The sequence below is a fragment of the Columba livia genome, chromosome 3 (genome assembly GCF_036013475.1).
Source record: "Columba livia isolate bColLiv1 breed racing homer chromosome 3, bColLiv1.pat.W.v2, whole genome shotgun sequence".
Taxonomy (NCBI): Eukaryota; Metazoa; Chordata; class Aves; order Columbiformes; family Columbidae; genus Columba; species Columba livia.
In genome coordinates, this window is record NC_088604.1 from 98,815,230 (window position 1) to 98,841,268 (window position 26,039).

Consider the following 26,039-nt stretch of genomic DNA (forward strand, 5'->3'; position numbering starts at 1 on the left):
AGACAGCTGTAGACTTAAATTAATTAGAGATGCAGGCAAGACTTTCCTTTGTAGTTCATCCCATATAAACATTTTAGACCCAAGTTATTTGTGGATATAAAACTACATCTACAGAGACATCAGTACATTGCAACACTTCATAAAATATCTTCTCTTTCAATTTTTAAACTTTATTCTTTTCACCAACTTAAATTGTACTTCAAAGAATTTGACAAGCATTGCTCAGAAAGAATACAACCAACATGATTTTCATGTAACTTGGAATTCAGATTCACATTAACACTTTAAATTCACAGGAGCTCAGGTCATCGTAATGTCCTGCAGACAGCTGAGCTCTTAGGAAAGTGCTTTACATCTTATTGAAAGAATATCATTAAGTAGCCTTAAAGTCTGCAGTCATGAGTGTCATTGTGTGTAGCCTACCCAGAAGCACCATGCAGATAAATAGGACCTGACTACTTTTGGCCAGCTTGAATTGACTAGATTAATCCAGCATGAGCTGGATAACAAAGGTAACATTTCTGTGTAATGTGCTAGGAAGGGAGGCTGGAGGGCAACACAAATTGCAGTGGCAACGGTAATTTGGCCTCAGGGATGGAGGAAGTCAAAGCAATTGCCAAGGGCTGTGTGGGCTGAGCTAGTGAAATCATTGGCGGCTTATGGTTACAATCTAATGTAGAAAGCAAAGAACAGTTAAGATGATAGCACCTCGGGGTAGGGTTGTGTGCATGGGGACCATCAAGAATACACAACATGGATGCTGAAAACAGAAGAAAGGAACTGCTAAGCACGGAACCCAAGCTCACAGCCATGAAGCCAACATCCTGACCATCTGAAGAGCCTGTCCTCTTCATCACTTCGATCACTAAAGTGCTCTAAGCAGGACTGGCCCACTATGCTTTCTTCCTCACCCCACAGTTTACATGAAGCTCTGGGAAAGCTTGGCAAGTCTCATCCAGCAAGACTAAGCTTATCAACACACACTATTATGTCAGAGTTATGAGTTGATAACACCTAGATAGTTGATAAGCATGGAAATCTAGCAACCAGATCTGCTCTCTGCAAGAACGCTTACTAAGGCAGGCAGTAACAATGACAACAATAAGAAGGAAAGCACACATTTATTTTTGAGTGTTGAGTTCCACTACATATGTACTACTACATATACCAGCTATATTTAAACAACAGTTCAAAAGCAAAATACATTAAACGGTTGAGTTTAACTCAAGATTTTTAAGATTAAAAGTAATCTTTGAAATGAGGTTCAGTAAACTATGTCATCATAAGCAATAATCTAAAGGAGACATCAGAAAAGCACTGTATGTCAGGAAATAAGCATATTGTTATTTGTTCTTCCTTCTCACCACACTCCCATTACTTTACAAAAATAAAGGTTCTTTACCTGTTTGTAAGTGCCACTGGGTAAAATCGAAAATCTTGCATTCTTCCAACAAATTGTTCTAAACCTAAGAAAATATACTATAAATAAGCAATCTATTGAGCAGAAGGCAGATTTGCACTGCATGAGAGCACCTTTAATTAGAGATTAGAGATCTCTCTTGCACTATTACCCCTCCTGAATGAAACCATCTTGGAACTGGACAAAAGTATAGAGGGCAGTGACTTAATTTTTTTTATAAAAAAGAATGATTTATAATAACTTTATAAGAACATTTTGTACCTATCTCTTTTCTGATTAGAGAGGTGGCACAAGGATTGGCTCATTAGACAGAAGTAATGAGCCAGTCCATGTGCCACCTCTAATTAGAGGAGAGATACAGTAGGTACAACCGTACCTATCAATTTATACAATAAAGACAAAAAGCATTTTAAAATATTCCTTTCTTTTATGCATTTATTAGTTATCCAGTGTTCAGAATCAAAAATCACAACTAAACACATTTCCAAATACAACATTTAAGAAATGGGGCACAGAATGGCTTTCTTGCCCAAGAGCACAGTAAAGTTGTTTAAGTGACATTTAGTTATTTTTAGGAGTTAGCTTCAAATTCTGTGTGCTCCTGAAAAGCAATAGTCAGTGTTCTTACATCTGAAGAGCAAAGAATTTGTGGAGAGCAACAAAACATCCCCCAGCTGTTCTGCAATGATCATGTCATGCTGTAGTATATACATAATTCTAGCTGTAGATGAAGAGTAACACTATCAGGCATTACTAGAGGCTGAGGAGTTCTCATTCTGCTAGTGGTTTATGTGAGCATGGATAGAACTGAAGAACACGAACAGCCAGAAATCTTCAACTCTATTCCTGACTCACTGTGGCAAGGAGTGTAGTCTAGTGGCCACACACCATCCCATTCTGAAGTGGTTTTATATATACACTCAGAAAAATGATGAATGTAAATTAATGGAATATTTCACTTTACAGACCTATGTTTTAGAGAATACAGGAAAACCTAACTATATGCAGTAACATACAGAATTAATTATGAACCTACAGGATCACCTATCAAGCTTTTATCTTTCAGCCAATCTTTTGAGAAACCTAATTATAGAATAGGAATTTTCTCTTGTGGGAAGATACTACTTCTCAGCATATAGATTACTTAAAATGACTCACATACACATTTAACCACTTCGTACACATCTTTTTTTCAATATTCCAGTGCATTCCACTAAAATACTACAAGATTTACCTGTGCAACTTTGTCCAATTTGCAGTGTACCATCAGTATCTGCAATCGTTCCCACAAGAATCCTTGAATCAAAAGGTGTGTTGTCATCTTCCCAGCCATTCAAGAAGAAACTAATTCTGCTGTGATGCACCTATAGAATCAACACAAATGGTGAAACGTGATTCATTATGCAATCGCTGATTTCTCTACATGTTGTGTCTATCACTGATTAACCATTAACATTACCTGAACCTACTTGCTGAGTTTCTTTATTTTCGGTGTCTACTGAAAGTAGAAACCTCTTTTCCATCCACCCATTAGCAATCCAGTTAATAAGATCATCACTCAGATGTACAGAGTGTAACATTTCCACAGTGGTTAAATCAAAGCAGAATCTACGGTACAGCGATCTGGTGGGGAGGGGGAAGAGAGGAAAAGGAGAAGGGTCTGTTTCACGAGGTATGAGGCCGGTTACAGCTACTTCACTTGAGGCCATGGGCACATGTTATAGCTGTCAGAGCTCTTCTCACACACATCAGCTCATCCAGGCCTACAGGGGATATCTACCATCCTCAGGATAACCAAATGCAGCATGTTTCAGCCAGGCCTCTAACACCCCTCCAAAACGTCTTCTTAACCCCATCACGTTTCTTTCTATAGGGGCTGAAGGGAAAAGTATAAGAACCAGCTACATCTGCCTTACACCCAGTGGGTAATTCCCTTACATCGAGGGAACCCTTGGTTAGGAACGTGCACTCAGCCAGCACCCCAGGGTGCTGTTTTCTGCAAGCGTTCCCTTCCCTGCCAATTCATTTTAAATTTAAGCTAACGTTCATAGAAATACTTTATGGCATTCTCCCAGCTCCAGAAAGTCACAAAATTCTGAGCCTTTACAAAGTACTTTTTTGCATTAAAAATCTTCATGTTTAGGTTACATAAAATGAGAATGAGTTTAATACTACCGTAGTGCCTTTCAGCCTTATATTTTATGAAATACAATACTAATTTAAAAAATACAGGTACATACTAAATGAAAATTGGAGGCATCATGGCTATAGTCATCTTCCCATTAATGAAATTAATTATCAAAACTAACTTCAACTTATTCAAAACTTTGGAACTCTGTTGAATTGTTTACTGAATAAACTTAATCTCAGTTATTTCAGAAAGTGTTTTATTTGCAAATCTGAAATCACTTGATTTTTAGCAATATTTATCATGCATGAGGCTTATTTCACATGAGAGCTTGGTAGCCTTCAAATTCTGAAACATCGTTTCATTCTTGCCAATTTACAGAGCATTATTTCCATTTTGCAAATATGAATGCCTGGTGAATCGTGTCTACAGAGGCCAAATAAAAAGAGAGTGCTTTAGCCTGCCTTGATACCCACGCTAATCAAAACAAAATAAACCTGAATAATTGCTTCCATAAGAACAATATATATGTGAGGACAAACAGAAGGTTTACAAGCCAGAATAATTTGTTGCAAAGAGTAAAGCCAGAACCTGAAAAAAGTATCAGTTTTAAAAGCACAATATAAGCACTCACAATGTTATTCCACCAATAAAGTCTTTCAAATTTCAGACCAAGATAAACGGATACAATTATCTATAAATCTGAGCTCAGATGATCAGCATCAGTGCCTCAGGCAACAAGAGCCTATCAGTATTTTAAGAAAGAAAACAGGAAATGAGATGGGGGTATGTATGGATTCTTTTATTATTATTTAGGCTTCACACAAAATTGTACAGATGAATTTTTCTCCTTAAACTGCACTTTCAAACATACAGATGCATGCTGATCTTTATTGCCGTTTCCAGATTCAGTCAATATTTCCCAAATTTAAACAGGAATATTTATTGCCCTTCCACTGATGGAAATTTGAAGGCTATTATCATAATTACTAAGCCTTGAGATTTGTTCAAAAAGTTATTGCATATGAGTTTTGCCACTCAAAATACATCTCACCATTTTAAATTATCTTTTGTGTTGACACATCGATGACCTAAATAAAACAGTTTTTTATTTAATTTTAATTCAAGGCTCTCTAAACATCTGATGCCCTATTTGCAAGAGCCTAAGTATATGTGTATATGGTGGTTACATAGCATTTCTTTCAGCATCACATTTTTTACAGCCTGTTACTGTCATTTGGTGTTTGACTGTTATCATCATAAAAGATACAGGCTTTTCTACTTTGTTATTTGTAGCATTATCTCATGTTTTACAACATCTTTGCACAACATGCCCGCACATGAAATATAACTAGTGAAAAGTTCTCAGTGGTATTAATGCATAAAAAAGAATGTGGTTCCATCTCTACTGTCTTTACCCAGCCAAAAGCTGATGAACAGCCAATTTTCCTTTATCACATTAGCACAGCCATGAGGGAAACACATTTGTTCTAGTCAGCTACACTAAAGATACTATTACCAATCTAACATATACATGTTTTATATCAGCAGTATTCTCAGAGTATGAGGGAGCCAACAATATATTAACACTAGCATGACAGTTTATTTAAGAAAAGAAAATTGTCTCTGTAGAGGGACAGAAGTTAGAAATGTATGGCTAAAGCTCAGTGTCACTGGTCTAATAAAGGTAATAATTCTTAAGCTTTCTTTATAGCAGGTAACACTCCTGTGGCAGCTCTGTCATATCATTCAAATAAAAATGTTGTCTTTTACAAGTTTAAGAGTACCTTTATTTTTAGTCAGATATGAAGCATGTTTCTGCTTTCCTGTGTTCACTGTCAAACATCTGTAAGCAGAATTGGGGAATGGGCACACTTACCCCCCTCAGCTCCTTGCAACCTCATCGTCTCAGCTACAGCTTCTACAGGACCCGATTCTGCCTCCCCCAGTGGTAAACACAGTGCTCGCCTCCATGCACCCCCTGCTAAAATCACTGGGACTCTTTATGACTTAAGAGTGACAGAATTGGGCCCTAAATGACCAGGTATTTTTACTCATTGAAAATAGGTGACTAATGCCAATTTTAAACCTCCCTCCCCCACCACCAATCGCTTTGTATTAAATAGGATTTAGAATAGTTGGGTTTAATATAGCACATCCCCAAGGTAGCCCTAAGCACTTTACAATGCTGAACTGGATATCAGTGGTGCAGTGACTGTGTGAGGCAAAGGCAGCAGTCATTATGCATTTGGCAGGAGCTCAATGTAATGATGCCCCTGCTGGTTATTAAAGGGGGTATGAATATCTGACATGGGAGGAAAATGTAGGAGGGAAACCATGTGTGGTATAAAGAAAAAAAAAAAAATAAAAATCCCAGCGGCTCTCCACTGTGGGAGGAGAGGAATGTCTCAAAGTTTGGTGTCAGTTTAGACTAAGCTAAATAAGGAGGAAGGCTGGCACCAAATTGGCTGTTTGATGTGGTTATTTAAAGTCTCCTGACCGTTAGCATTAAATTGCATACAATACCACAGAAGTAAAAGATGTATTTTACTCCTGACTAGGACAACAGGATTTTTCCCCTGTTGTCTTTATTAATAATATTCTATAGGAATTTGCCCCAATATAGCAAGAGAAGATGGGTAGGAAAGGCTGGATTTGTGGTTGTGCAAAGCACAGGACCAGAAGCCTGGGACATCAGCACTCTAATCCCAGCTCTGAAACCATCTCTCCCTCCCGTGCTTCCCCATCTGTCAAATACTTAGCAAATCACCTCACAGGGAGGCGGCAAGGATGAGTCACTAAGATAAATTCACTGTGCAACTACATTAGCTTCTGCCAATGCAGAACCTAATACCAATTCCAAGAAATGGAAAATCCATTTGATGGTGAACTAAGATGGTGAAAGATATCCACAATCTTTTCTCTAATAGCATTCTTATTGTGATCCAGAAGAGTTTCAAAGATGAGAGGTCTGGGCCAATGAGCTGATAGGCAAATTCCTTCAGGGCATCCTGACTGAAGCTCTTCTGGTCTTCCATCACAAGCAAATTGCACATCAGAGCCCCACATCCAACTATTTCCTACCTAGGTGCAATTCCCTACCCTATGGGTCACCAGTGCAGAATGAAGGAGGACACACTGAAGGACAAGCTTCTGCTTATAAAATGAGATAGGGACAGAAAAGGCATTACAACTGTTTATTTCCTCACCTAAAAATCTGTGCTACTCAGACCCCACTCATGAAAACAATACATGAATTTTGCCACTTGGTTTGGATTGGGCAGAGCTATCAGGTGAAGAAAAGACAGTGTTTTCATGTCTTAACTGCTAACACAAGCTTCCATTATATCACAGTAATCTGGGGGTGGGAGGGGCAGAAAAGGCAGCATCACAACCAAATATTGCACTTCAGAGGAGTGGTACTGACTTAGACCAAGAGACTAATTATGGCAAAAAGCAGCAGGGGAGCATTCCAGAGCATGGTAAGGATGGATGATACTGCTCCTGAATACTCTTTGAACCTTAAACCACCAGCAGACTTCATCAGCCAGCCATAGTTTCTACACATTTAATAGTATTCCATGGATTTCTTTTCCATGATTTTGTATAGCTGCTCCTTGAATACAAAAACTTGCACTTCCCCCAAAGGCACTCATTGTATATGTTGATTGAAGAATACCATGGTTTTTCCCTGCTCTCTCTCTTTTTTTTTTTCTAACACCTTGAACTGTAGTGCTATCTACAGGTATAACATACAATGGTATAAAAATATATAAATAAATTGTATAACAATTACAAACAAACAGTATAACAGGTATAATAAAAATATCTAGCATTTCAGGAAAAATTATCAATATGCTTTTTGAAAAAAAAAAAAAAGCCTAATATTCCTCTTCAGTGACACAGAGGCACATTTTGAGTATCAAATAAAAGACACAGTTAAATTGATTCCCATTTTTTGAGCTACAATTGCACTTTACAAGCTAAAAACAGTGTAAATTGGAGCCTCAGAATTCCCCTAAAAAGTTTTGGCTTTCAGATAATAACACACACACACATTGCAACATACGTGTGTGACACCTGGCACGTTTGTGTAAGTACACCTTTTCTTCACGCATGTTAATCATCCTGCTACATAATGTCCTGTTACATACATTCAAAGGAAACTGAAACAATTTTTTTTAGTCTCTTCCATGCAGAACTGAATTGCATCATTTCAGCCAAAATAAATGAAGTGAATTCTTCTTGAGTGGACACTATGATCTTTTTGCATCAGTAAGATTTTGCCATTAAAAATAAGTTCTAACATTAATATGAGAGAGACATGGAAAATATTCCTTTTTGTTCCATTAAAAAAACAGAGAATACCTAAATAGAGCAGAGCTCAAGATCACTAACCAGAGATCAAAACTCCACTGCAGTGAATGACATACAACCAATAAATGCAGTCGTCTCTTCCCCAAATGTTTCAGAATTTGTGATTATTAAATGTTTCAAAGGCATAGCTGCTTTTTAATAATTATCATCTTTCCTCTAGGTCATTTTTCCTATTCCAATATTTAATGGCACAGGCAAGATTTATTAAAATATTACAGATAAATTAAGGTGAGTTATTTCAGGACAACACTAACTTCTTCTACTGGTTCAGTATACATTCCTTTTGCTCTTAAAAATACACACCTTTTACTCTTACCACAGCTTCTAGGAACCATAAAATACAATTCAATTTTACAGTTTCTTCTCGTCATCTATTGTACTAATGACTAGATCACAGTGTCTAGCAAGACAGATGAAGAAACCAGATGGATTTCTTCCCAGATTCACAGGCCATAAATGAGAACTTCAACAGCAGAGAGAACGCTGGCACCAAAAATGAAAAAGAAAAATCTTTTCCAGTCATTCAAGCCAAATGATACCAACTCTGGCCTATGTAGTTATCCAGCCAACTCAGTGATGGCAAACACTTCAACTGTAACTTCAGCTCTTAAGGCTATTTATAGCACCAAGGAAAGTCTCAGATGGCAGGGTTGAGAATAACCAACATATAAAACAAGGACCAAAAAATTTATCTTCAGACAAATACTAGGAAATTTAATACATATCGGCACACGTAATGGACATCATTCTTTCCAAATAATATGAAAAAGATACAGTTCCAGGATTGATATGTACCAGACAGTGAACAAGATTCTCCCAAATATTAGGTATGTGAAAACTAAAGCTTAAAAACAAAAAACAAACAAACAAAAAAAAGCAAGGTAATTTTTAAGTTAAAAGTGCAAATTTAGCTAGCTGCAAATGCAAGCTAAATTTAAAAATGAAATACAAGTTAAAACATGAAGCCTGTTTATCAAATATGAAGAAACAAAAAAATTCTCCTCCATATAAGTGAACACAAAATAAACTGTAAGAAAACTCAAACAAGTCTATTATTCTATCCTTTAAATAAGCTCTATTTTCACAGTAATAAATTTTGCAGAAATAGAAATAATTTTACTATTATAAAGAAGGTGATACACGACATGAAGAATTTTAAAGTGCTTTATGAACAGTAATTAGGTAGCTATACAATTTACCCGTAAGGCATTTAAATAAAAATCATCCATTTATTTTCCAGATCAGGAAACCAGCAGAAATGAGCCCTCCCCTTAGTCGCTATAAAGGCTAAAGCAACTCCAGAATCAATAGAGTTACACAGGCTTTACAGAAGTGAGAAGGAGAAGTTAGCATAAATTATTTGCTTAATCATTCAGAAATAATGAAGAATCAGAGATCATGAGAAATCAGGAGAAGTTGCAACTCACCCAGCTCAAAAATTACTACACAACATACTGTTACAATTGCTTACCGCCACTTAATTTGGTATGATTCTTATAAAAGTTGCTACCTAAACACAGCTTGCTATCTGTTAAAATAACTAAGATTCAGAAACACTTTTCTTCTTCTAAACGTAGTGCAGATTTGTTGCATCAGGAACTTTTTCTATGAGTTCATTCTATAGAAACAGACAGTGTATTAACACATTTTCTCCCAAGGTGAGGAAACAGATTAAGGTTATGACCAAAATGACAGGCCTGTGGCTTCCTTGAATACTTTAATAGAGTCAACAAATCAACAGTGGTCACTGATGACAACAGATGAGGGAGACAATAGATGGAAGGGGGGGAATTAGTGATGCTGCTATAATGGTCTAATCAGAAACTTGAGTATAGAAATCTTTTTCACCTTCAACCTGTCTAAATATGCTCTTTTTGCCTGCTCATATAAAGATATACAGCATATTCTGCCACTGGGGGACATGTGGGTTCATACCTTTGCTCTGTGAAAGCAGGCGTGAAAGAGAAGCGTAACAGTTAATAAAAGATACAGTAAAGGGGTTTTGCATATCAAAGAGATGAGACACGCACAGGTATGTTTCTTGGTATTTTCTTGCATAATTGCAGATCTTGCTGAAGCTGTAGTTACAAAGGCTTCCACACAGCTTTAATATTTCTTAGGTGAATTTTTGTAAAAAGGAAAGGTCAGTGATACAGACTTAAGCAACACAAAGCAGACGAATGGAATTTGGGGGAAAAATATAGGATTAAACCATTAGCACAAATCCAAGTTTACTTTCAGCTGTGATTTACTTAGAGCTAGCAACCAAAAAGCATAATGCTGCATTTTACATGTTTTTAAAAATCTGGGCATATACGCACTCCTAAATTGACGCATCAGAAATGGCAGACAACCTTCTGCCACAATTCAACACCTTTCTTCAGTAAATAAACTATGGAATTTACACATCTTGAACAGCTGTCTGAAGGGCGCCTTTTCTACCCTTATTCTGCCTTATTCTTCTTATTTTGCATTACTCTATTAATTTTTATTTATCCTTTTTAGTTTGCTACATTCACATTTAGTTTTGAAAAAAAAAAAAATAAAATAAACATAGTGAATACAAGTGGGAGCAGATTCCATGCCCCCAAGGACTATTTTTCTCCCAACCATTAACACAAACAAGGAATAACATAAAGAGATTATCCCAAAATTCGTCTACCCTTCCCAAGCCTTCAGGCCATCTCTCCCCGTCATCCACCTTACAACTGCTTTAGAAAATAAAGAGAAGCAGTAGCCTCCACAGCTTAAGCGCTACAGATGCATCAGGATTCCACGCCACACTCACCCATCTCCTACTCCACACTTTACACTCACCAACACCAGTGCACAACCTGCTCATACTGTCTTACATTGCTCATCACTCCTTACAACATAACATACCATGTGCAGACAAACTCAAATTTAAAAGCTTAGCTGAATGGATAGTTCAGGAATAAACACTATTGAATGTTTTTGAAGTACAAGTACATTTTGGCAGTGATGCCATTGCTGGGGATGTTTGGGCAGATGTCATACATATATCAAAATCCCCTGTGATTTTTCTTTCTTAATATATATTTTTACTCCTCTCAGAGACAAAACTACAACCCTAACATAAAAAGAGTTCACTTTTAGTTTTTTGCTCTTTGCATTTTAATTTTCCTATTTGGAATGAAAATTGAGAGAACACAGAAGGAACCTGGCAGATGTAAAGCTTGGCAAGATAAAATGAATTTATGTAGCAAACGTATGAGAACAAGAATATGTCAAGAGGAATTTGTCTGGGATCTTGTTCTCAAACAGATCCAAAAAGACGTTAATAACCATGTTAATAGGGATGGGGGGATGGGGGAGTGAAGGAGTGTGAAAATTAAAGAATAATATCCAGAAGGACAAGCCAGCTCAGATAATTTATCTGCATAACACTTGAGAAAGAAATGGCACCTTCCCTACCAGTAAAAGAACTTTTGATGAGTTTGCCAGTGAGCTTGGTGCTGCTTCAGCTAGAACACTGTCTCAATTCCAAATGCATTTCTCTTTCTTACAAAGTACAGGAGAAAATAAGTACTACCTTATATAGCTGCTAGAGTTACTTAAAACCTTCAATGTTGTTTTAGGTCGTATGCCCATTAGCTTATAGCAAATGCAAAAGATCCACCCATTAAAAAAATATTTTACCTGCTATGATTAAATGACTATTCACATTTCTGAATTCCCGTGTTTCAAATCCTATACTATCTTCACATGGAAAAACCTAAAGTTTTTAAGCTATCAGAACTTTACACCTCTGAGTAAACCCAAACCTACTACCCACCTCTGTACTTCAAGCCTCTTAAGCGATTTGGCTGCAAGCTTGAAGAAAAAGAGCACAAGAAGATAGAGGCAAGCTGCAACCCTGGCATTTGTGTAGGTTTCAAAGTGACACTTTTCACACATCTTTGGTTCTCAGACCAAAGAGCATTTTATAGAAAGAAAGAAAAAAAAAAATTTAAAAGGCTTAGGACCATTCATTGCAGCCACTGACTTCGCTGACTTGAGTAACAGTACAGTCAGAGACTTTATTATGATGATTTTAAAAAGAAAGTGCTCATCTACCATTCATAGTTAGGAGAGTTTCCTTTACTTCCACCATTCTGTTGCTTTCAGAAGGAGGCCAATCCAATGCAATTCTAGTCTGAGATTCGTTACCTAATCATAGCCAACAATACAAAGTCAACTGTGCCCTCTCAGCAGAGCATGCCAGTCTAGCCAAATACACAACTATAAATGTTCCTATTTATTATGCATTTTATTTTTAGTTCCTTCATATCAGAATTCAAGGATGTTGCATTCCTATTCTTCACTGAGAAAAGGAAGTAAAGCCTCCAAAATCTCCCTTTTATAAGCTTCTGAAGCTCTATAGGAAAATTACCTTTGGCTTTTAAAAACAGAAATGGAAGTGAGTGGAAATGGTTTATACGCACAAGCTATTTGGTCTTAAATAACTGAATTTTTCTTCAAAATCAGGATGCTACTTAAAGCTGACCAGGAGCCTGCATGGGGAAATGGTTTTAAATAATCCAGAAGTTAAATTCTTGTTATTATGCCTCAAACGTGGTTTCAATATTGATAAATTCACCAGAAGCAGGATCAGCTCACCAAATCAGTGAATTAAACTGTATATTTACCCAAACTATTTTAGAACTGTTACAAGAAAAGACCTGGAAAAAAGCCTTTCTTTACAAGATTTATAGGGGATGCACACACATCAGCATTTGATGACACTGTGCACAGCCTTGTTGCAGAATCCAGAGGATTTTAACTTACACTCATATAACTGGTTAAAACATCTCTATTGAATATTTTCTCCTGCAGGACAGCAAACTGGTCAAATGCCAGGAAAACATTCCAAAAGGAATAATACTTTTTCAAGTCTGGTTTTATCCTCTACTTTTTTCTTTCATTTCCTCTTGTTGTTAGGCTTTGACAGACATTTTTCCAGGAGTTCCTGATAAAAAAAAATCTCGATTAGATGGTTTTTGAAATTAAAACTGCCTAAATGGGAAAACGCATCATTTTTTAAATGCTGAAATTGACTCATCACAACATTCTGTCCAGAGATAACAAGTGGACTGACTAGTACTTCAGCTGTGAATGTATTTAAATGTAGACATACACATGCAGTATTAGGAAGGCAAAAACAGGATATGAAATAAACATAAGGCATCAACTCTAAGCTCACTGTCAAGAGTATACCAAGGCTTCTAACCACAGAGTTCAGCTGAAGGTAACTATCTGTCAAATATAATCTGTGCAAGTGAATATGCTTAAGCTGGTGCTATGAATCAACCAAAATTGCTTTGGTCTTATTGACATTCAATTGCAAGAAGTTGCAGATCATCCAGTCCAATAGACATCTGACAACACCAAGAGTGCTTCAGTGACAGAAAGCTTTAAATATAGATGCAACTATCATCACAATACATATGGAACTAAACTTTATGATCCTTCATATTAGCTTTAGAAACTGGTCATCAGCTGGATGCCATAAGACCACATGGTCATCCTCTCTGCCTGTTGCCTATTTCTAGAGTTAACAAATCACTCTAACTTAAAAAAAAAAAAAAAAAAGAAGAAAAAGAGAGAATACAGATTGACTGACAGAAAAAGACCACTTGATCTTTCATCACTGTCCTGTTAAATCTCTCTGTGAAATCCACTTCTGCCATTATCATCTTTGTGCACCTTTTAAAAACAAAATGCCCTATCAAAATTTGTTCAAACTCTTTGCTTTAGTTAAGGGCCAGATCTTCAGCTACTATAAACTGCCTTCAGCTCCAGCAATGGTATTTTACACCTCCTGAGATTCAGACCTCAAATATGTTCATATTTACTTTCTTTCTCACAGCTGTTCTTTACACCTTGAAACAAGATGTCTGATAACGTGTATATGTGGGATGTTGGACAATAAAGCATCTTGCAAACTGGCTGTCAAAAGAAGACTTGATTTGTATCCTAACTTTGCACAAAATAAAGGAACACCACCTGTAACCATCTGTGTGCTTGTTTGACCCTTCTCTCTCAGAGAACTCCTGCCATTTCAGTGGAAGATGTTCCAGTGCAGCAAGGTGTATTTTTCTAAAAACTGTCACGCAGCCCCACCATCTACATGAGTTGTTCTGTGCCCACTCACTGGCCCTCCCCAGCTCCCTCTGCCTCACTCCTTCCCTCACCATACAATGGACTGGAATCATCCCAGAGCCACAAACAGATAAAGGAATTTGGGGAAGAGGAAATGTGTTGACTATATACAGCTGGCATTTATGGGGATGCACAGTGCAAGCATTTTTGGCAGGAAAGAGGGAGAGAGACTCACACCCACGTATGAGCTCTCTGAACAGTTATGCCCATGCTCTGAGAAATCCAGTGTACAAAAAACAGAGACTTGAGGAAGAAACCTCATCATGGGACCACAGCGATAGAACTGTCTTAAGACAGAAGAGCTGGAGAGAATAAAGGGACAGTAGAAGAAATTGTAAAGAACAGCGAAGGGGAAGGAAAAAGCATAAGGTCGGGGGGGCAAGTTGTCTCTTTGCCTTTCCCTCTTTTGCCTCAGGCCTATATCGGCCTTTCCTTTTCTTGACTTAACTGGGATGAATTTTAATTGTGGCCTCTCTACGTGTTTTATACACTATGTACTCTCCACTTGTGTGGAGTGGATTTCCCATTCATCACAGGATTGCAGGCAAAAATCCCAGGAGCATTTTTCTTCCCTTCAAAGTTAGCTCTGCTAAAATCAATAACTTTAGGGCTGCTTCTTCCATCCAGAGCATACCCATGACCATTTCAAATGTCACGATTTTGTGATAATTTGATTCCGTTTCTTATCTTCATATACAGATTCATATTTACAATCTATCCATGATAACAGTGTCAATATTCTATACTGTTTCAACAACAGTACAAAGGCAACAACCTTACCAGAATGGTGGAAATGTGTTCTTATTTGTAGTTTTAACACAGCCAAGATCCTAACTGATCTCTAACAATCTATCTCTCTTCCTACTGTCTCCTCCTCAACACCCCAGGATTCTTCAAATCAAAGTTCTGTTTTTCTTGGGGATGCATTTTATGTCTTAAATATTTTTATTGTGTGGGGTTTGGGTTTTTTTTTTTTTTGACCACCTGCAATCTAGTGCAACAGTCAATAATCACAACTACATTAAATTGTCCTTACCTTGTATGCAAACGACTGAACTTAGTTTAAAAAGAAGGAAATAAAAGAGAGGGGAGGGAGCAGAGGTCTTTCCAACTGCAGATTGAGTATCATCCCTCAGCAATATTGTTACATCTCTTCCAGCTTTATATTAGCTCTCCCTTCACTAAAACTGTGTATCTTGGCATTTTAAATCCCCCTTCATTTTCCTGGTTGTCTCTCTTACTCCAATAATATCTTTCTTATCCTTGAAAACATGTCACTCCAATTCAGCAGTCTTATTACATATGCTCCCAGCATTTGTATAAAAGATATTTAGCTTTTCTCTTTGCCCTCCTTCACTTTTCTTTTTCACTATCTCCTACAATGTTAATCCCTTCTCAACAGGAAATGGTTTCCCTTCAATCCAAGACTTTCCTTTTGTGCATAGATCCACTATTTCAGCCTGAATTCCCTGAAGAACAACATAAATTAAAAAAAAAAGGCGGGGGGGGGAAGAATAGGGAGGAAAAGATGGAACCCCAGTGTGCTCCTGAAGCAATTAACTCTGTTCAAGAACAAGCCATGTATTAACACAAATCTGACCCCAAACAATGAAATCAGAAAGCAACTGCAACACAGACCGATCCATAAAGTGCTTTACAGGTTTAAGAAAAACTAACAGCTATTTCATGAATAAAGCCTTCCAAATGCAAAAATGCAAGTAAGATAAAGGAGAAGGATCCAAAATAAGAATCATGTATGCCATTAATTTTTCGGACAAGGGCAATTTTAATACCGTGTTAAAAACTGAGTGATATAACCCACACTGTCAATTACCTGATAAACAAGGCTGAAGACAAAGAAGGATCGATGCAAAGAGACAGCTTTTGAAATGGTCTGCATTTTTAAATAATTAGTATTGAAATAAGTAAATATTGTTTCAAAATAAACAGTTGTATCAGAGATTAGCAATCCTCTGCCATAGAGTATGCATTCCAATTATGGACTGGCAATTTTTATTTAATCTGTTATTGAGTTCTTCACCAGTACTTCAGTAGTATGAAACATTACTAAAATGGTTAACTACAGCCCAGCCACTTTCTACCCCAACCAGCACTGTACCAACGAAAAATATTCTTTATCGGTCTATCTATTGCTGATACCTCAGTACAGAACAAACATACCTGGGCAGGGGAGTGGCAGAGAGAATACAGGAGTTCAAGACTGCAAATACAGGTTTTGTTAAAAAAATAAAGTAATTATCAAATAACCTTTGCTCTAACTACTATTTTAACCATCAATCCATCTCTGTTATTTTTACATGGAAAGATTTGTCAAGTGACTCTTGCACTGCAAATGAGTTCCAAACAATCAAACATAATAAAATGATCCTCGTCATCAGATCTGAAAATACATGAAGAACAATTGCTTTCTTGCTGCATAATGACTCTATTTTCCCAAGTCACAGAACAAATCAGATCCAAGATCTGACGATCACTATAGTAACATGAAAGGAGACAAGTATTAAGGATTCGACAAGCTGCTTTTTAGCAGCTAGAACAGTTACATAAAATAGACTTGCCAAAATTAATTGAAACAAAAGGTCTGAAAGTACATTTTAGATAATCTCATAACAATGCACATTTCTCTCTGCCCCCTCCATTTAAAATACAGCACAACCACTGATTCTGAATTTTCCTGAACTACTTGTAATCATGTAAATTAGGGATGAGATGTAGATGTCAAATGAAACGTCCCTTCTGAATAAAGTCTCTGTGCTTCGCTAGTCAAAGAATAAGCAGATACTCGCACAAATAAAGGGAGCTGATACTAACATACAATTATTAACCCTGTATTACACTATCAGCTGCAGATTAAATTCTAGTCTTTTGAACTGACTATGTGTGAAGAACTTTGCACCATTTTGCACTGCCCAATAGCAGGACTCATAAGTCATTCCCAGATTTAATGCAAAAATACAATGGTTCTACAACAGCCGAACAGCTCTGCTGGGACTAGAAGGTTGAAAATCCATCCCTCTGTCTTTTTTTGTGATGATTTACATAAGAAAAAAGCAATTATTCTTGTCTTCTGAATACCTCACCACAAAAGTTTCATGTATCCAGTTAAGGATTTTTGCAAATAGTCTCATCCTTTCTTTCAAGGTTTAGTTTCCCTTCATGTTCAAGGATCCACAAAATTCTGCCTTTGATTCCTTTCATATTTCTTCCAACAACCTTATTTCAGGCCCTTCCATTCTCCTTTGTGCCCTTCTTTCTTCCTTCCATCACAAAGCTCTTTTTAGAAGTGGTCGTTCAACTACTCCTTTATACTGTAACTCTCCAAAACTTTTTGATGACAATTAACTGGAAGCTTCAATTTTCATTTTTTAATAATACTGTTTTTTCCAGTTACTAAGCATCCAAACTGTGTTGACTGAACACAGACCAAACCTGACTTCAGAGGACTGTGTTGTGATACCTTACTGTTGGTAGTTTTTTTCTGGAAAAACCTAAAGGAAAAACTTTATGTATCAGCTCCCTCAACCACATTTTATTGGAGATGGGCCAGGAGAGGCTGCTCAGAAAGTTCATAGAGGTTTTCTGTGCACTTTAGTAGACAGGTCTCAAGGCACAGAAAGGCCAGGGTGATTACTGATCAACAGCAAGGATGAGGATGCCAATAAATACAATTTAAAGAAAAGGATAAAAGCCCATCAAATATAATAAAATGCACTCAGAAGTCCAGCAGAAGAGTGGTAACCCAATTTGCCGGTCTATTACATACATAATTACCTGCCTGACAGACAAGAGGGACATGCATAAGGCACAAGTAGTAACTTGAAGAGACAGAATATCTACTATCAAGATTCAAACAGGTCACCTAGAGAAGCTCAAAGAGATGAGAGACTTTTTCTGTTGACAAGTCCTCCAAGAACCACGGAAGTCCCATGGTACATAGTCATCAAGCTAGAAAGAGAAAGACACATATCTCCAAGTAATGCAGATAAATCTTCAGGATAAGAACTTCAGTGGAAAGAAGCAGAATCTTGGAGTTTTGAAATGTCAGTTTAGGAGCAATACTGATAGTTTAATCTATGCTGCCACTGAATATCACATGCTGATTTGCCTACAGATGCAACAATGATAAACCCCACACGATATATAGGTAATCTGCACAATAGCAAAGTGCAATAGCAAAGCTACACCTAGGTACCACTAGAAAAGAGAGAAGAGAGGTTCAAGAGGAAAATATTTTGGCTTTAATTCAGGAGGCAGAAGATCAAAGCCAGTGCCATTCTTTGAAAAGCTGCCAGTATCACAAAGGGCCAGACAAGCAAGGTTGCATGGTTCTGCACAGAACTGAGCAAATAGTGCATGGAAAGAAAGATTTAGGTCAATTCAGAACTAAAACACTTTTCTGGAACAGAAAGAATCAAAGAAGGGTAAGGTTTTCCTACAGCCAAATACAGCAAGTTTACCACTTTATCAAATTACAAAAGAAAGCCATCAGATTTAGGGAAAAAATAACTTGAAAGTATCTAAAAAACCCCATCCTAGCTAAGCAAGCATGTAAACTGTAAACCATGACAAAATATGCCTATTTTTGGAATCTAAAGCCTAAGATATTTGAACACGAATGTCAGGAATTACATAGATCACACCACTAAGAAAGTGTTGCTATACTTTGAAGAAAGTTCAAATTTTGATAAGGTAAAGGAACTACCTGTATTAAAACATACTACAGAAGCTGGTATTCCAGCTATTTTTTTAAATAAAGAAGAAAAAACAGAACCTTCAGATTCAATGGGAGATCAAAAAAGCAGCAGAAACAGAAAATACAGTTTTCAATTAGTGCTGCACAGATCAAAGAACAATGCAGAGATTCAAATTATAGACATGATGCATGACCAGGTCTTAGAGCAATTGTTCTGATAATCCATCAAATCAAGACTACACAGAGTGAATTGGTTGGAAAGGTACATGGATAAATATTGTATACTGGAAAGGGAACGTGGCTTTTGTGGAAGGATATCAAGATCCAACTTTGAATTCTTTTAAGTAGTTAAGATGTACGTGGATAAGGAAGAACTGACCAATATAATATACTGACTTTGCAGAAAGGTTTCAAACTTAGTGGAGATTAAATGGCCACAGACAATTTATCAGTAAGTAACTCCAACAATCTCTGCTATTTAACATTTTATGTAGGCTTGAAAACAGTGGTTAGTGAGGTGAAAAAAGGATGTAGTTAATACATTCAGACAGTAAAAGTCAAAGCTTACCTCAGAGTTACTAAAGAATCACATAATGTTAGGGACTGGAAGGGAACTCAAAAGATCATCCAGTCTAATCCCCCGGCTGGAGCAGGAACACCCAGATGAGGTTACACAGGAACGTGTCCAGGTGAGTTTTGAATGTATCCAGAGAAGGAGACTCCACAACCTCCCCGAGCAGCCTGTTCCAGTGTTCTGTCACCCTCACCATGAAGAAGTTTCTTCTCATATTTAAGTGAAACCTCTTGTGTTCCATTTTGCACCCACTGTCCCTTGTCCTGTCATTGGTTGTCACTGAGAAGAGCCTGGCTCCATCTTTGTGACACTCACCCTTTATATATTTATAAACATTAATGAGGTCACCCCTCAGTCTCCTCCAGGCTAAAGAGACACAACTCCCTCAGCCTTTCCTCATAAGGGAGATGCTCCACTCCCTTCATCATCTTTGTTGCCCTGCACTGGACTCTCTCCAGCAGTTCCCTGTCCTTCTGGAACTGAGGGGCCCAGAACTGGACACAATATTCCAGGTGTGGTCTCACCAGGGCAGGGTAGAGGGGGAGGAGAACATCTCTCAACCTACTAACCACCCCCCTTCTAATACACCCCAGGATGCCATTGGCCTTCCTGGCCACAAGGGCACAGTGCTGGCTCATGGTCATCCTGCTGTCCACCAGGACCCCCAGGTCCCTTTCCCCTATACTGCTCTCCAACAGGTCATTCCCCAACTTATACTGGTAAGGAACAGGCAATAAATTAACAGACAATAAAATAGCAGACTAAATGCATTAACCACAAAGTAGCAGACATGAGAAAAATATTCTGAAGTATGTAAACCTAACATTAAGTTCTGAACTGTCACTGCTCAGAAAAACTGATCTTGGAGTTACTGTAGATAGTAATCCACTAATGAGCAAAACGTCCAATGGTAAAGAGGAAACACATTCCTTAGGGGGAAGAAAATGGAAGAACAAAACCACAAAACTTCATTGTTTAGATACTTATGGTGCAAAGTAACTGGAATAAGAAGTTTGCCTTTTGCATTCCCAAAATTTTAATAGTATAACCCCAAAACTTTCAGAAAAGATCAGTGAGGATCATCTAACTGCAGAATGGCTTCAGTATAAGGAGAGATCCAGTTTATAAACAATTATAAATGTGATCAAGTTTTATAACCAAAATATCAAATTGAATTATAATTTTAAATGGAAAGCAACTGACAAAAGAAATTGGCAAAAATAAGTTAGCAGACAGCAGATTTAAAATAAAATATAATTTCATACAGCCATAGTTGCATAAGAGGAACTCATTGCCACAAGATACTAGCAATACCAAAACATAAATTATCAAAAAAGAACTGGACTATTATTAAACTAAAAATAGGTCAGTCAGTGGCTATTCAATACAGTCTATCTTAAGAATCTCCAAAACCACTGGTTGTCAGAAAACAAGTCAGTGGTGAATCTTAAAAAAAAAAAAAAAAAAAAAAAAAGTGTTTCTGCCCGTCTACTCTTCTTTCACACTCAGTGTATCTAGGCAGATTGTCAAATCAGAACAGCACTTCTTCAACAATGCAAAATTTACAGCATTATTGAGCTGAGGTATTGGAACAAGATACATGCACAGGAGTTCTTCCATCCCAGAACTCACTACTTTCCAGCCAAGCTGACAAGTTGTTTGGTGCCAGGAAATATTCTTTGCTTCCACAAGAAAAAAAAAATTCATGAAGACTTACCAGAAGATTCCTCTCCTGTGGACTGCCACCAGCACATATGGATTTCGCATTGTATGAGATGGATCTACACACATAATTTATGTCACCTTCCATTTGCTGCATGCATAGGTGATAATGCAAGTTGTACATGAGAGAGTTCACACATAAATAAAGGAGGTTGCATAAAGGACAATCTGAAAGTTACATCTTCCGTTTCTTGATCAGACTTCTGACTTAAGTCTCTGTCTTTAAGCTACAGAAACCTGAACCAAACATAGTAATAACTTTTTTTAGTTAACCAGGAAAAACAGAACTTGCTGTATTTGGCTGTACTCATGAAGTTTTTAGAATTTATCAAAAAGTTTCAAGCACCTTGCAAAAACTTCTACTTAACAATTGGCACAGCATAGAGGAAAGGACAATGGTTTAATATCTGTGATACATTTTTACCAGCAAAGTAGTTCAAACCAATTGCCAGTTTTCTGCTTACACACTGTGTATGCCAAGAACTACCTTCTGGAGGACCTTCTGCCCACATTGCAAATGGTGTGCTCTAAATGATGATACTCCAGTGTACAACTTCAAGCTTGGTCTCCCCAGAAAGGAATTTAATTCAATAACGCCAGCAGGGCTCTTCAGTAATGCAAGACTCCAAACAGACAGAAGGTAAACCTGTACCAAAAAGAATTTCCTGTACACAAAACTAATAGATGCACCCTGTGAGTGCCATCTTTAAGTATTAATATTATACCAACAGCCATATCACACAGCTACTCCCACCCTCTCAAAGTTTGATTCGTACAGAAACACAGAACGTTAGCGATTGGAAGAGACCTCAATAAACCATCTAGTCCAATCCCCCCACTGGAGCAGGAACACCTAGATGAGGTTACACAGGAATGTGTCCAGGTGGGTTTTGAATGTCTCCAGAGTAGGAGACTCCACAACCTCCCTGGGCAGCCTGTTTCAGTGTTCTGTCACCCTCACCATGAAGAAGTTTCTTCTCACATGTAAGTAGAACTTCTTGTGTTCCAATTTGAACTCATTACCCCTTGTCCTACCATTGGTTGTCACTGAGAAGAGCCTGGCTCCATCCTTGTGACACTCACCCTTTACATATTTGTAAACATTAACAAGGTCACCCCTCAGTCTCCTCCAGGCTAAAGTGACCGAGCTTCCTCAGCCTTTCCTCATACCTCAAGAACACACAAACAAACAGAAGAGCAGTCCTACAGCTGCAGAAACATACCTAAAATCACACCAAGCAATACCTATCTGGGAACCTACTTATAAGCAGTGTACATAAACCACTATTTAAGAGCCTATCTCACAATCAAGGGCTATCTAGATTAAACAATAATTTTTTGCTTATGTATCTTCCAGTAGGACTCCAGATATCTAGCAATATTAAAGTAGTTCGTTGAATGACCACAGTTTAATTCACAGGATGCTGTTAAACAGCATGCGTCCCTCTCTCAGTTAACTTCAGTTATACAATTTTTACTTTAATTACTAATATTGAATTAAAACACTTGAAGTACATCTTTTTTTCTTTACCTTTCAAAACATTCTCATCTAAGAAGGGAAGCTACTTCCATATGTTATACATACCTTTAGATTTATATGTCACAACACTACATAACCATTTTTTCCAATAAAAAAACATGCTTACAAATTATATTTTACATACTGTAACAACACATGACAGAAACAGATATATTGTGTATTACAATGGACACTAGAAGTTTGAGTCACAGCTATTAATTACCCTAAAAAAAAAAATTATATATATATATATATATATATATATATATTATGCTTAGGAAGAAGACTGAAAGTTATTTTTAATTTTAAAAAAAGCCACACTACCGCACAATTCTAGAGTAGCACAGACCATTACTCATGGTTACTTTACCTATTTTTATCTAAAAAATAAAAATTAAATTAAAAAGCAATACACACCAAAGGGCAAAAATACAACCTTAAGAATTGCAGGGCATTTAAAGATTTGAGACTAGGGGTAAAAAAAGAAGATAAATAATTCTTAGCATAGTGCTTCTGTTATTAAAATTATAATTTAATTCGCTGCTGCATATTTTTGTATAAGCAAACAAATTACTTGTAAAACAAATTGAAACCTGATAGATTTAAAATCTCCCCCAAAACTCTCCAGACAAGTCAGGCATATCTTCTGCAAACCATTCAGTACTACCTGCTCCCAGCACTGGTCATCCCAGGACTTCATTCCATTCCTACCATATATAATTTAGAGTCTATGAACACTTTGGTGGGATTTGCATTTGCAACTGAAAAAACATTTGCAATTTCCAGAAGCGTAGTCAAGATAGCATTGATAAAACCCAAAACCTGTATATTTGGCATTCTCTGAAATTAAAATCTTGGACTAGGTGAAGTTCCTTGTCTTGTGTTCCCAGGTAGCTATTAGACTATAAGTTTAAATCTGCAAATGTACAAGAACTTGACTGAACTCATATTCAGGCAAGAAACAATGTAGTTTTTTTAAGAAACCGGTATAAGTGAAGGGAGAGGCTTCTAGGAAATATCCCAGTTTCCCAAGGAGCTGAAGTCATAACAACAAAGATCCTTCAAATCAACACAAACAGCCGACATCCTAGAACCCTCCGAGCAGAAGAGGACTTCTAGATGCAGCACAGCAAGTTACTAATATCAAAGAACCCTAAGGCTGCAAGTTCAGCAGCAGCATCTGAACAGCTCGCAGCCATAGCAGATTAAATGATGAACGAGTCTCCAAGAGAGCCATGCTCACTGTTTCTGTGAACAGATCTCTAAACAGACACTCAAATACATTATACAAGACTGTAACATGTGTTTTATCTCTGCTGTCTGTTGGGAGCATTGCACCAACCATATGGACAGACTGCATCCTCCCAAATACTTTCAACACACAATTGCAATTAATAGACAAGATGCTCTAATATGTAGAACTGATGCAAACTCTACTTCAAATAGGAGAGCAAAGCAATTTGTTAAACTAAAATGCTTCTTCGCTTTCTCATGTCCTTACTAAACTTTGGGAATATACAGTTTAAAACACCTCATATTTAGTAATACATATGCAGAGAGTGTAGAGTAAATGTTTTCCTCCCTGCTTTTAAGTCTCAGGTTCGTTACTTTTAATATAAATTTTGAAGTATTCAAAAACTTGTGCAGAAAATAAAAGGATTTCACAAATTGGAAAGGACAAGTTTTCTCTTGATAGTCAAACAGTTATGATGTAAAGTGGTCTCATTAAATCATAAGTACTTTAACCTTTTCTTGAAAGAACTGGAAGATTTAAAGATTTATAAAGAAATTTTGCCTAAACTAGGAAATGACTCATATTTGACATGTATTGAAATGATAATGCTGATTTCAACAGGCACTCTAAGAGCATTTTCTTCCCAGGAGAGTAATTCAGTCATGGTTACCTCTCTGCATTTAGATTTTAAACTTCCTTTCTAAAGCTTTTAATGTGCTATACTCTGCCAAAACATGGCAGAGTTACATAGATATGATCAGGCAAAATAAAGTCTAGTAAAAAGATTATTTTTATAATTGCAGGCACTAAATATGAAACAAATACATCAATCTGACATGTTATCAAAGAATCCCCTGTTTCAGCAGCTTTGGTTGTATCTGAAAATTCATATTTAAATTCCACTCTTCTTAATTGGCTAAATAAATTCTGAAGTATCAAAGGGAAAGTGAGAGACCCTTAAAGTGAATCTGAAAAAGACAATTCATAACGGAGCTGATGTTACTAAGTGGCACAAATCTGATATTGGTATTACTATGCAGAGATAATGAGGTACACAACTGGCCTTAATTACGCATTGCTATGCTTTCAAATTTTTATTTCTTTAAAAGTTCACTTCTTCAGACACCAGTTTTCCTGAGGTTTCACTTCAGTGGATATCAGATTCTTTTAAGACTAGGCATCCTTTACTCCACTACATACCTTCAATCAGAGTTTTTGCTAATATACACCTAAAAAGATACAGTGATAAATACCATTAAATCAAGATCAAACACACAGAAGGACTCTCAAACTTTCAGACGCCTGAAGGGCTTGATCCTCACCAACTCAAATCAACTAGAATAGTGGCAATAATCTCAAGGAAACAAGATCCACAACTTATGGCCTTAAAAAATGCAAAACTGTTTGAAATGGTAAAACTAAAAGATAGGTTATTTCACAAATCATAAGCAGTGGACAATAAAGATAGACATTATTAGAAAAAAACAAGTCCTATTAATTAGACAGAAAAAAAAAAGTCAAAATTAACTTCTGTTGTAAATCCACTTCAACTTACCTCATCCTTTTCAAGGATTCCTTTTCTCAATTGTTTATTGGTTATAAAGAGGAAAGAAATGTATAGCAAATAGTTCCGTCAGCAGAATACTGCATATTAAGAAGGCTGCATAAACTATTCAAAAGTATGAAGTTACTCTTAGACTGATGCCATCCAGGCTCAAGTAGCCTTTTTAACAGTCCATTCCAAGACTATTAGTGACTTATGTCCAACATCCTACTGACAGCGGTTGTTACAGTAATACAGGAAAAGGGGAAAAACAAAACAAAACAAAAACAAACCACAATCCACCTGCATAATTATTGAACAATATGAATTCCCACCTTTTCCTGTTGGATGGACTGTACCACGTCACCCTTTTTATGAAAGTTACTGAATTTAAAAGAAAAACAACATTTTCTTATCCTCATTACTCAGATCAGAATGCTTTTTCAGAAACATGCTGCTGCAATAGAACAGACTTGGCTGCCAACTGAAAAAGTTCCTTTTTCTGCCTGGTGTTTACTCCCCAATAGATTTAGACAAGAAAACTCTATGACTTCCTACTCTTCACTATAAATAATTCCCAAAAGAAGATTCTCCAAATCATGTTCTGAAAGGCCTGCATGGAGTCTTTCACTGTCATCATAGACTT

General features: G+C 37.0%; 1 protein-coding gene across 1 annotated transcript in view; it reads right to left on the reverse strand.

Moving 5' to 3' along the window:
- The window catches only part of USH2A (usherin), a 387,004-nt gene that overhangs the window by 349,052 nt on the left and 11,913 nt on the right, over positions 1–26,039 (reverse strand). Inside the window, exons 4-5 of the mRNA XM_065058452.1 lie at positions 2,655–2,784; positions 1,403–1,466 (exon numbers count right to left, since the gene is read on the reverse strand). Coding sequence (XP_064914524.1) covers positions 1,403–1,466; positions 2,655–2,784 — 194 coding nt within the window. The remainder of the gene's footprint in view (positions 1–1,402; positions 1,467–2,654; positions 2,785–26,039) is intronic.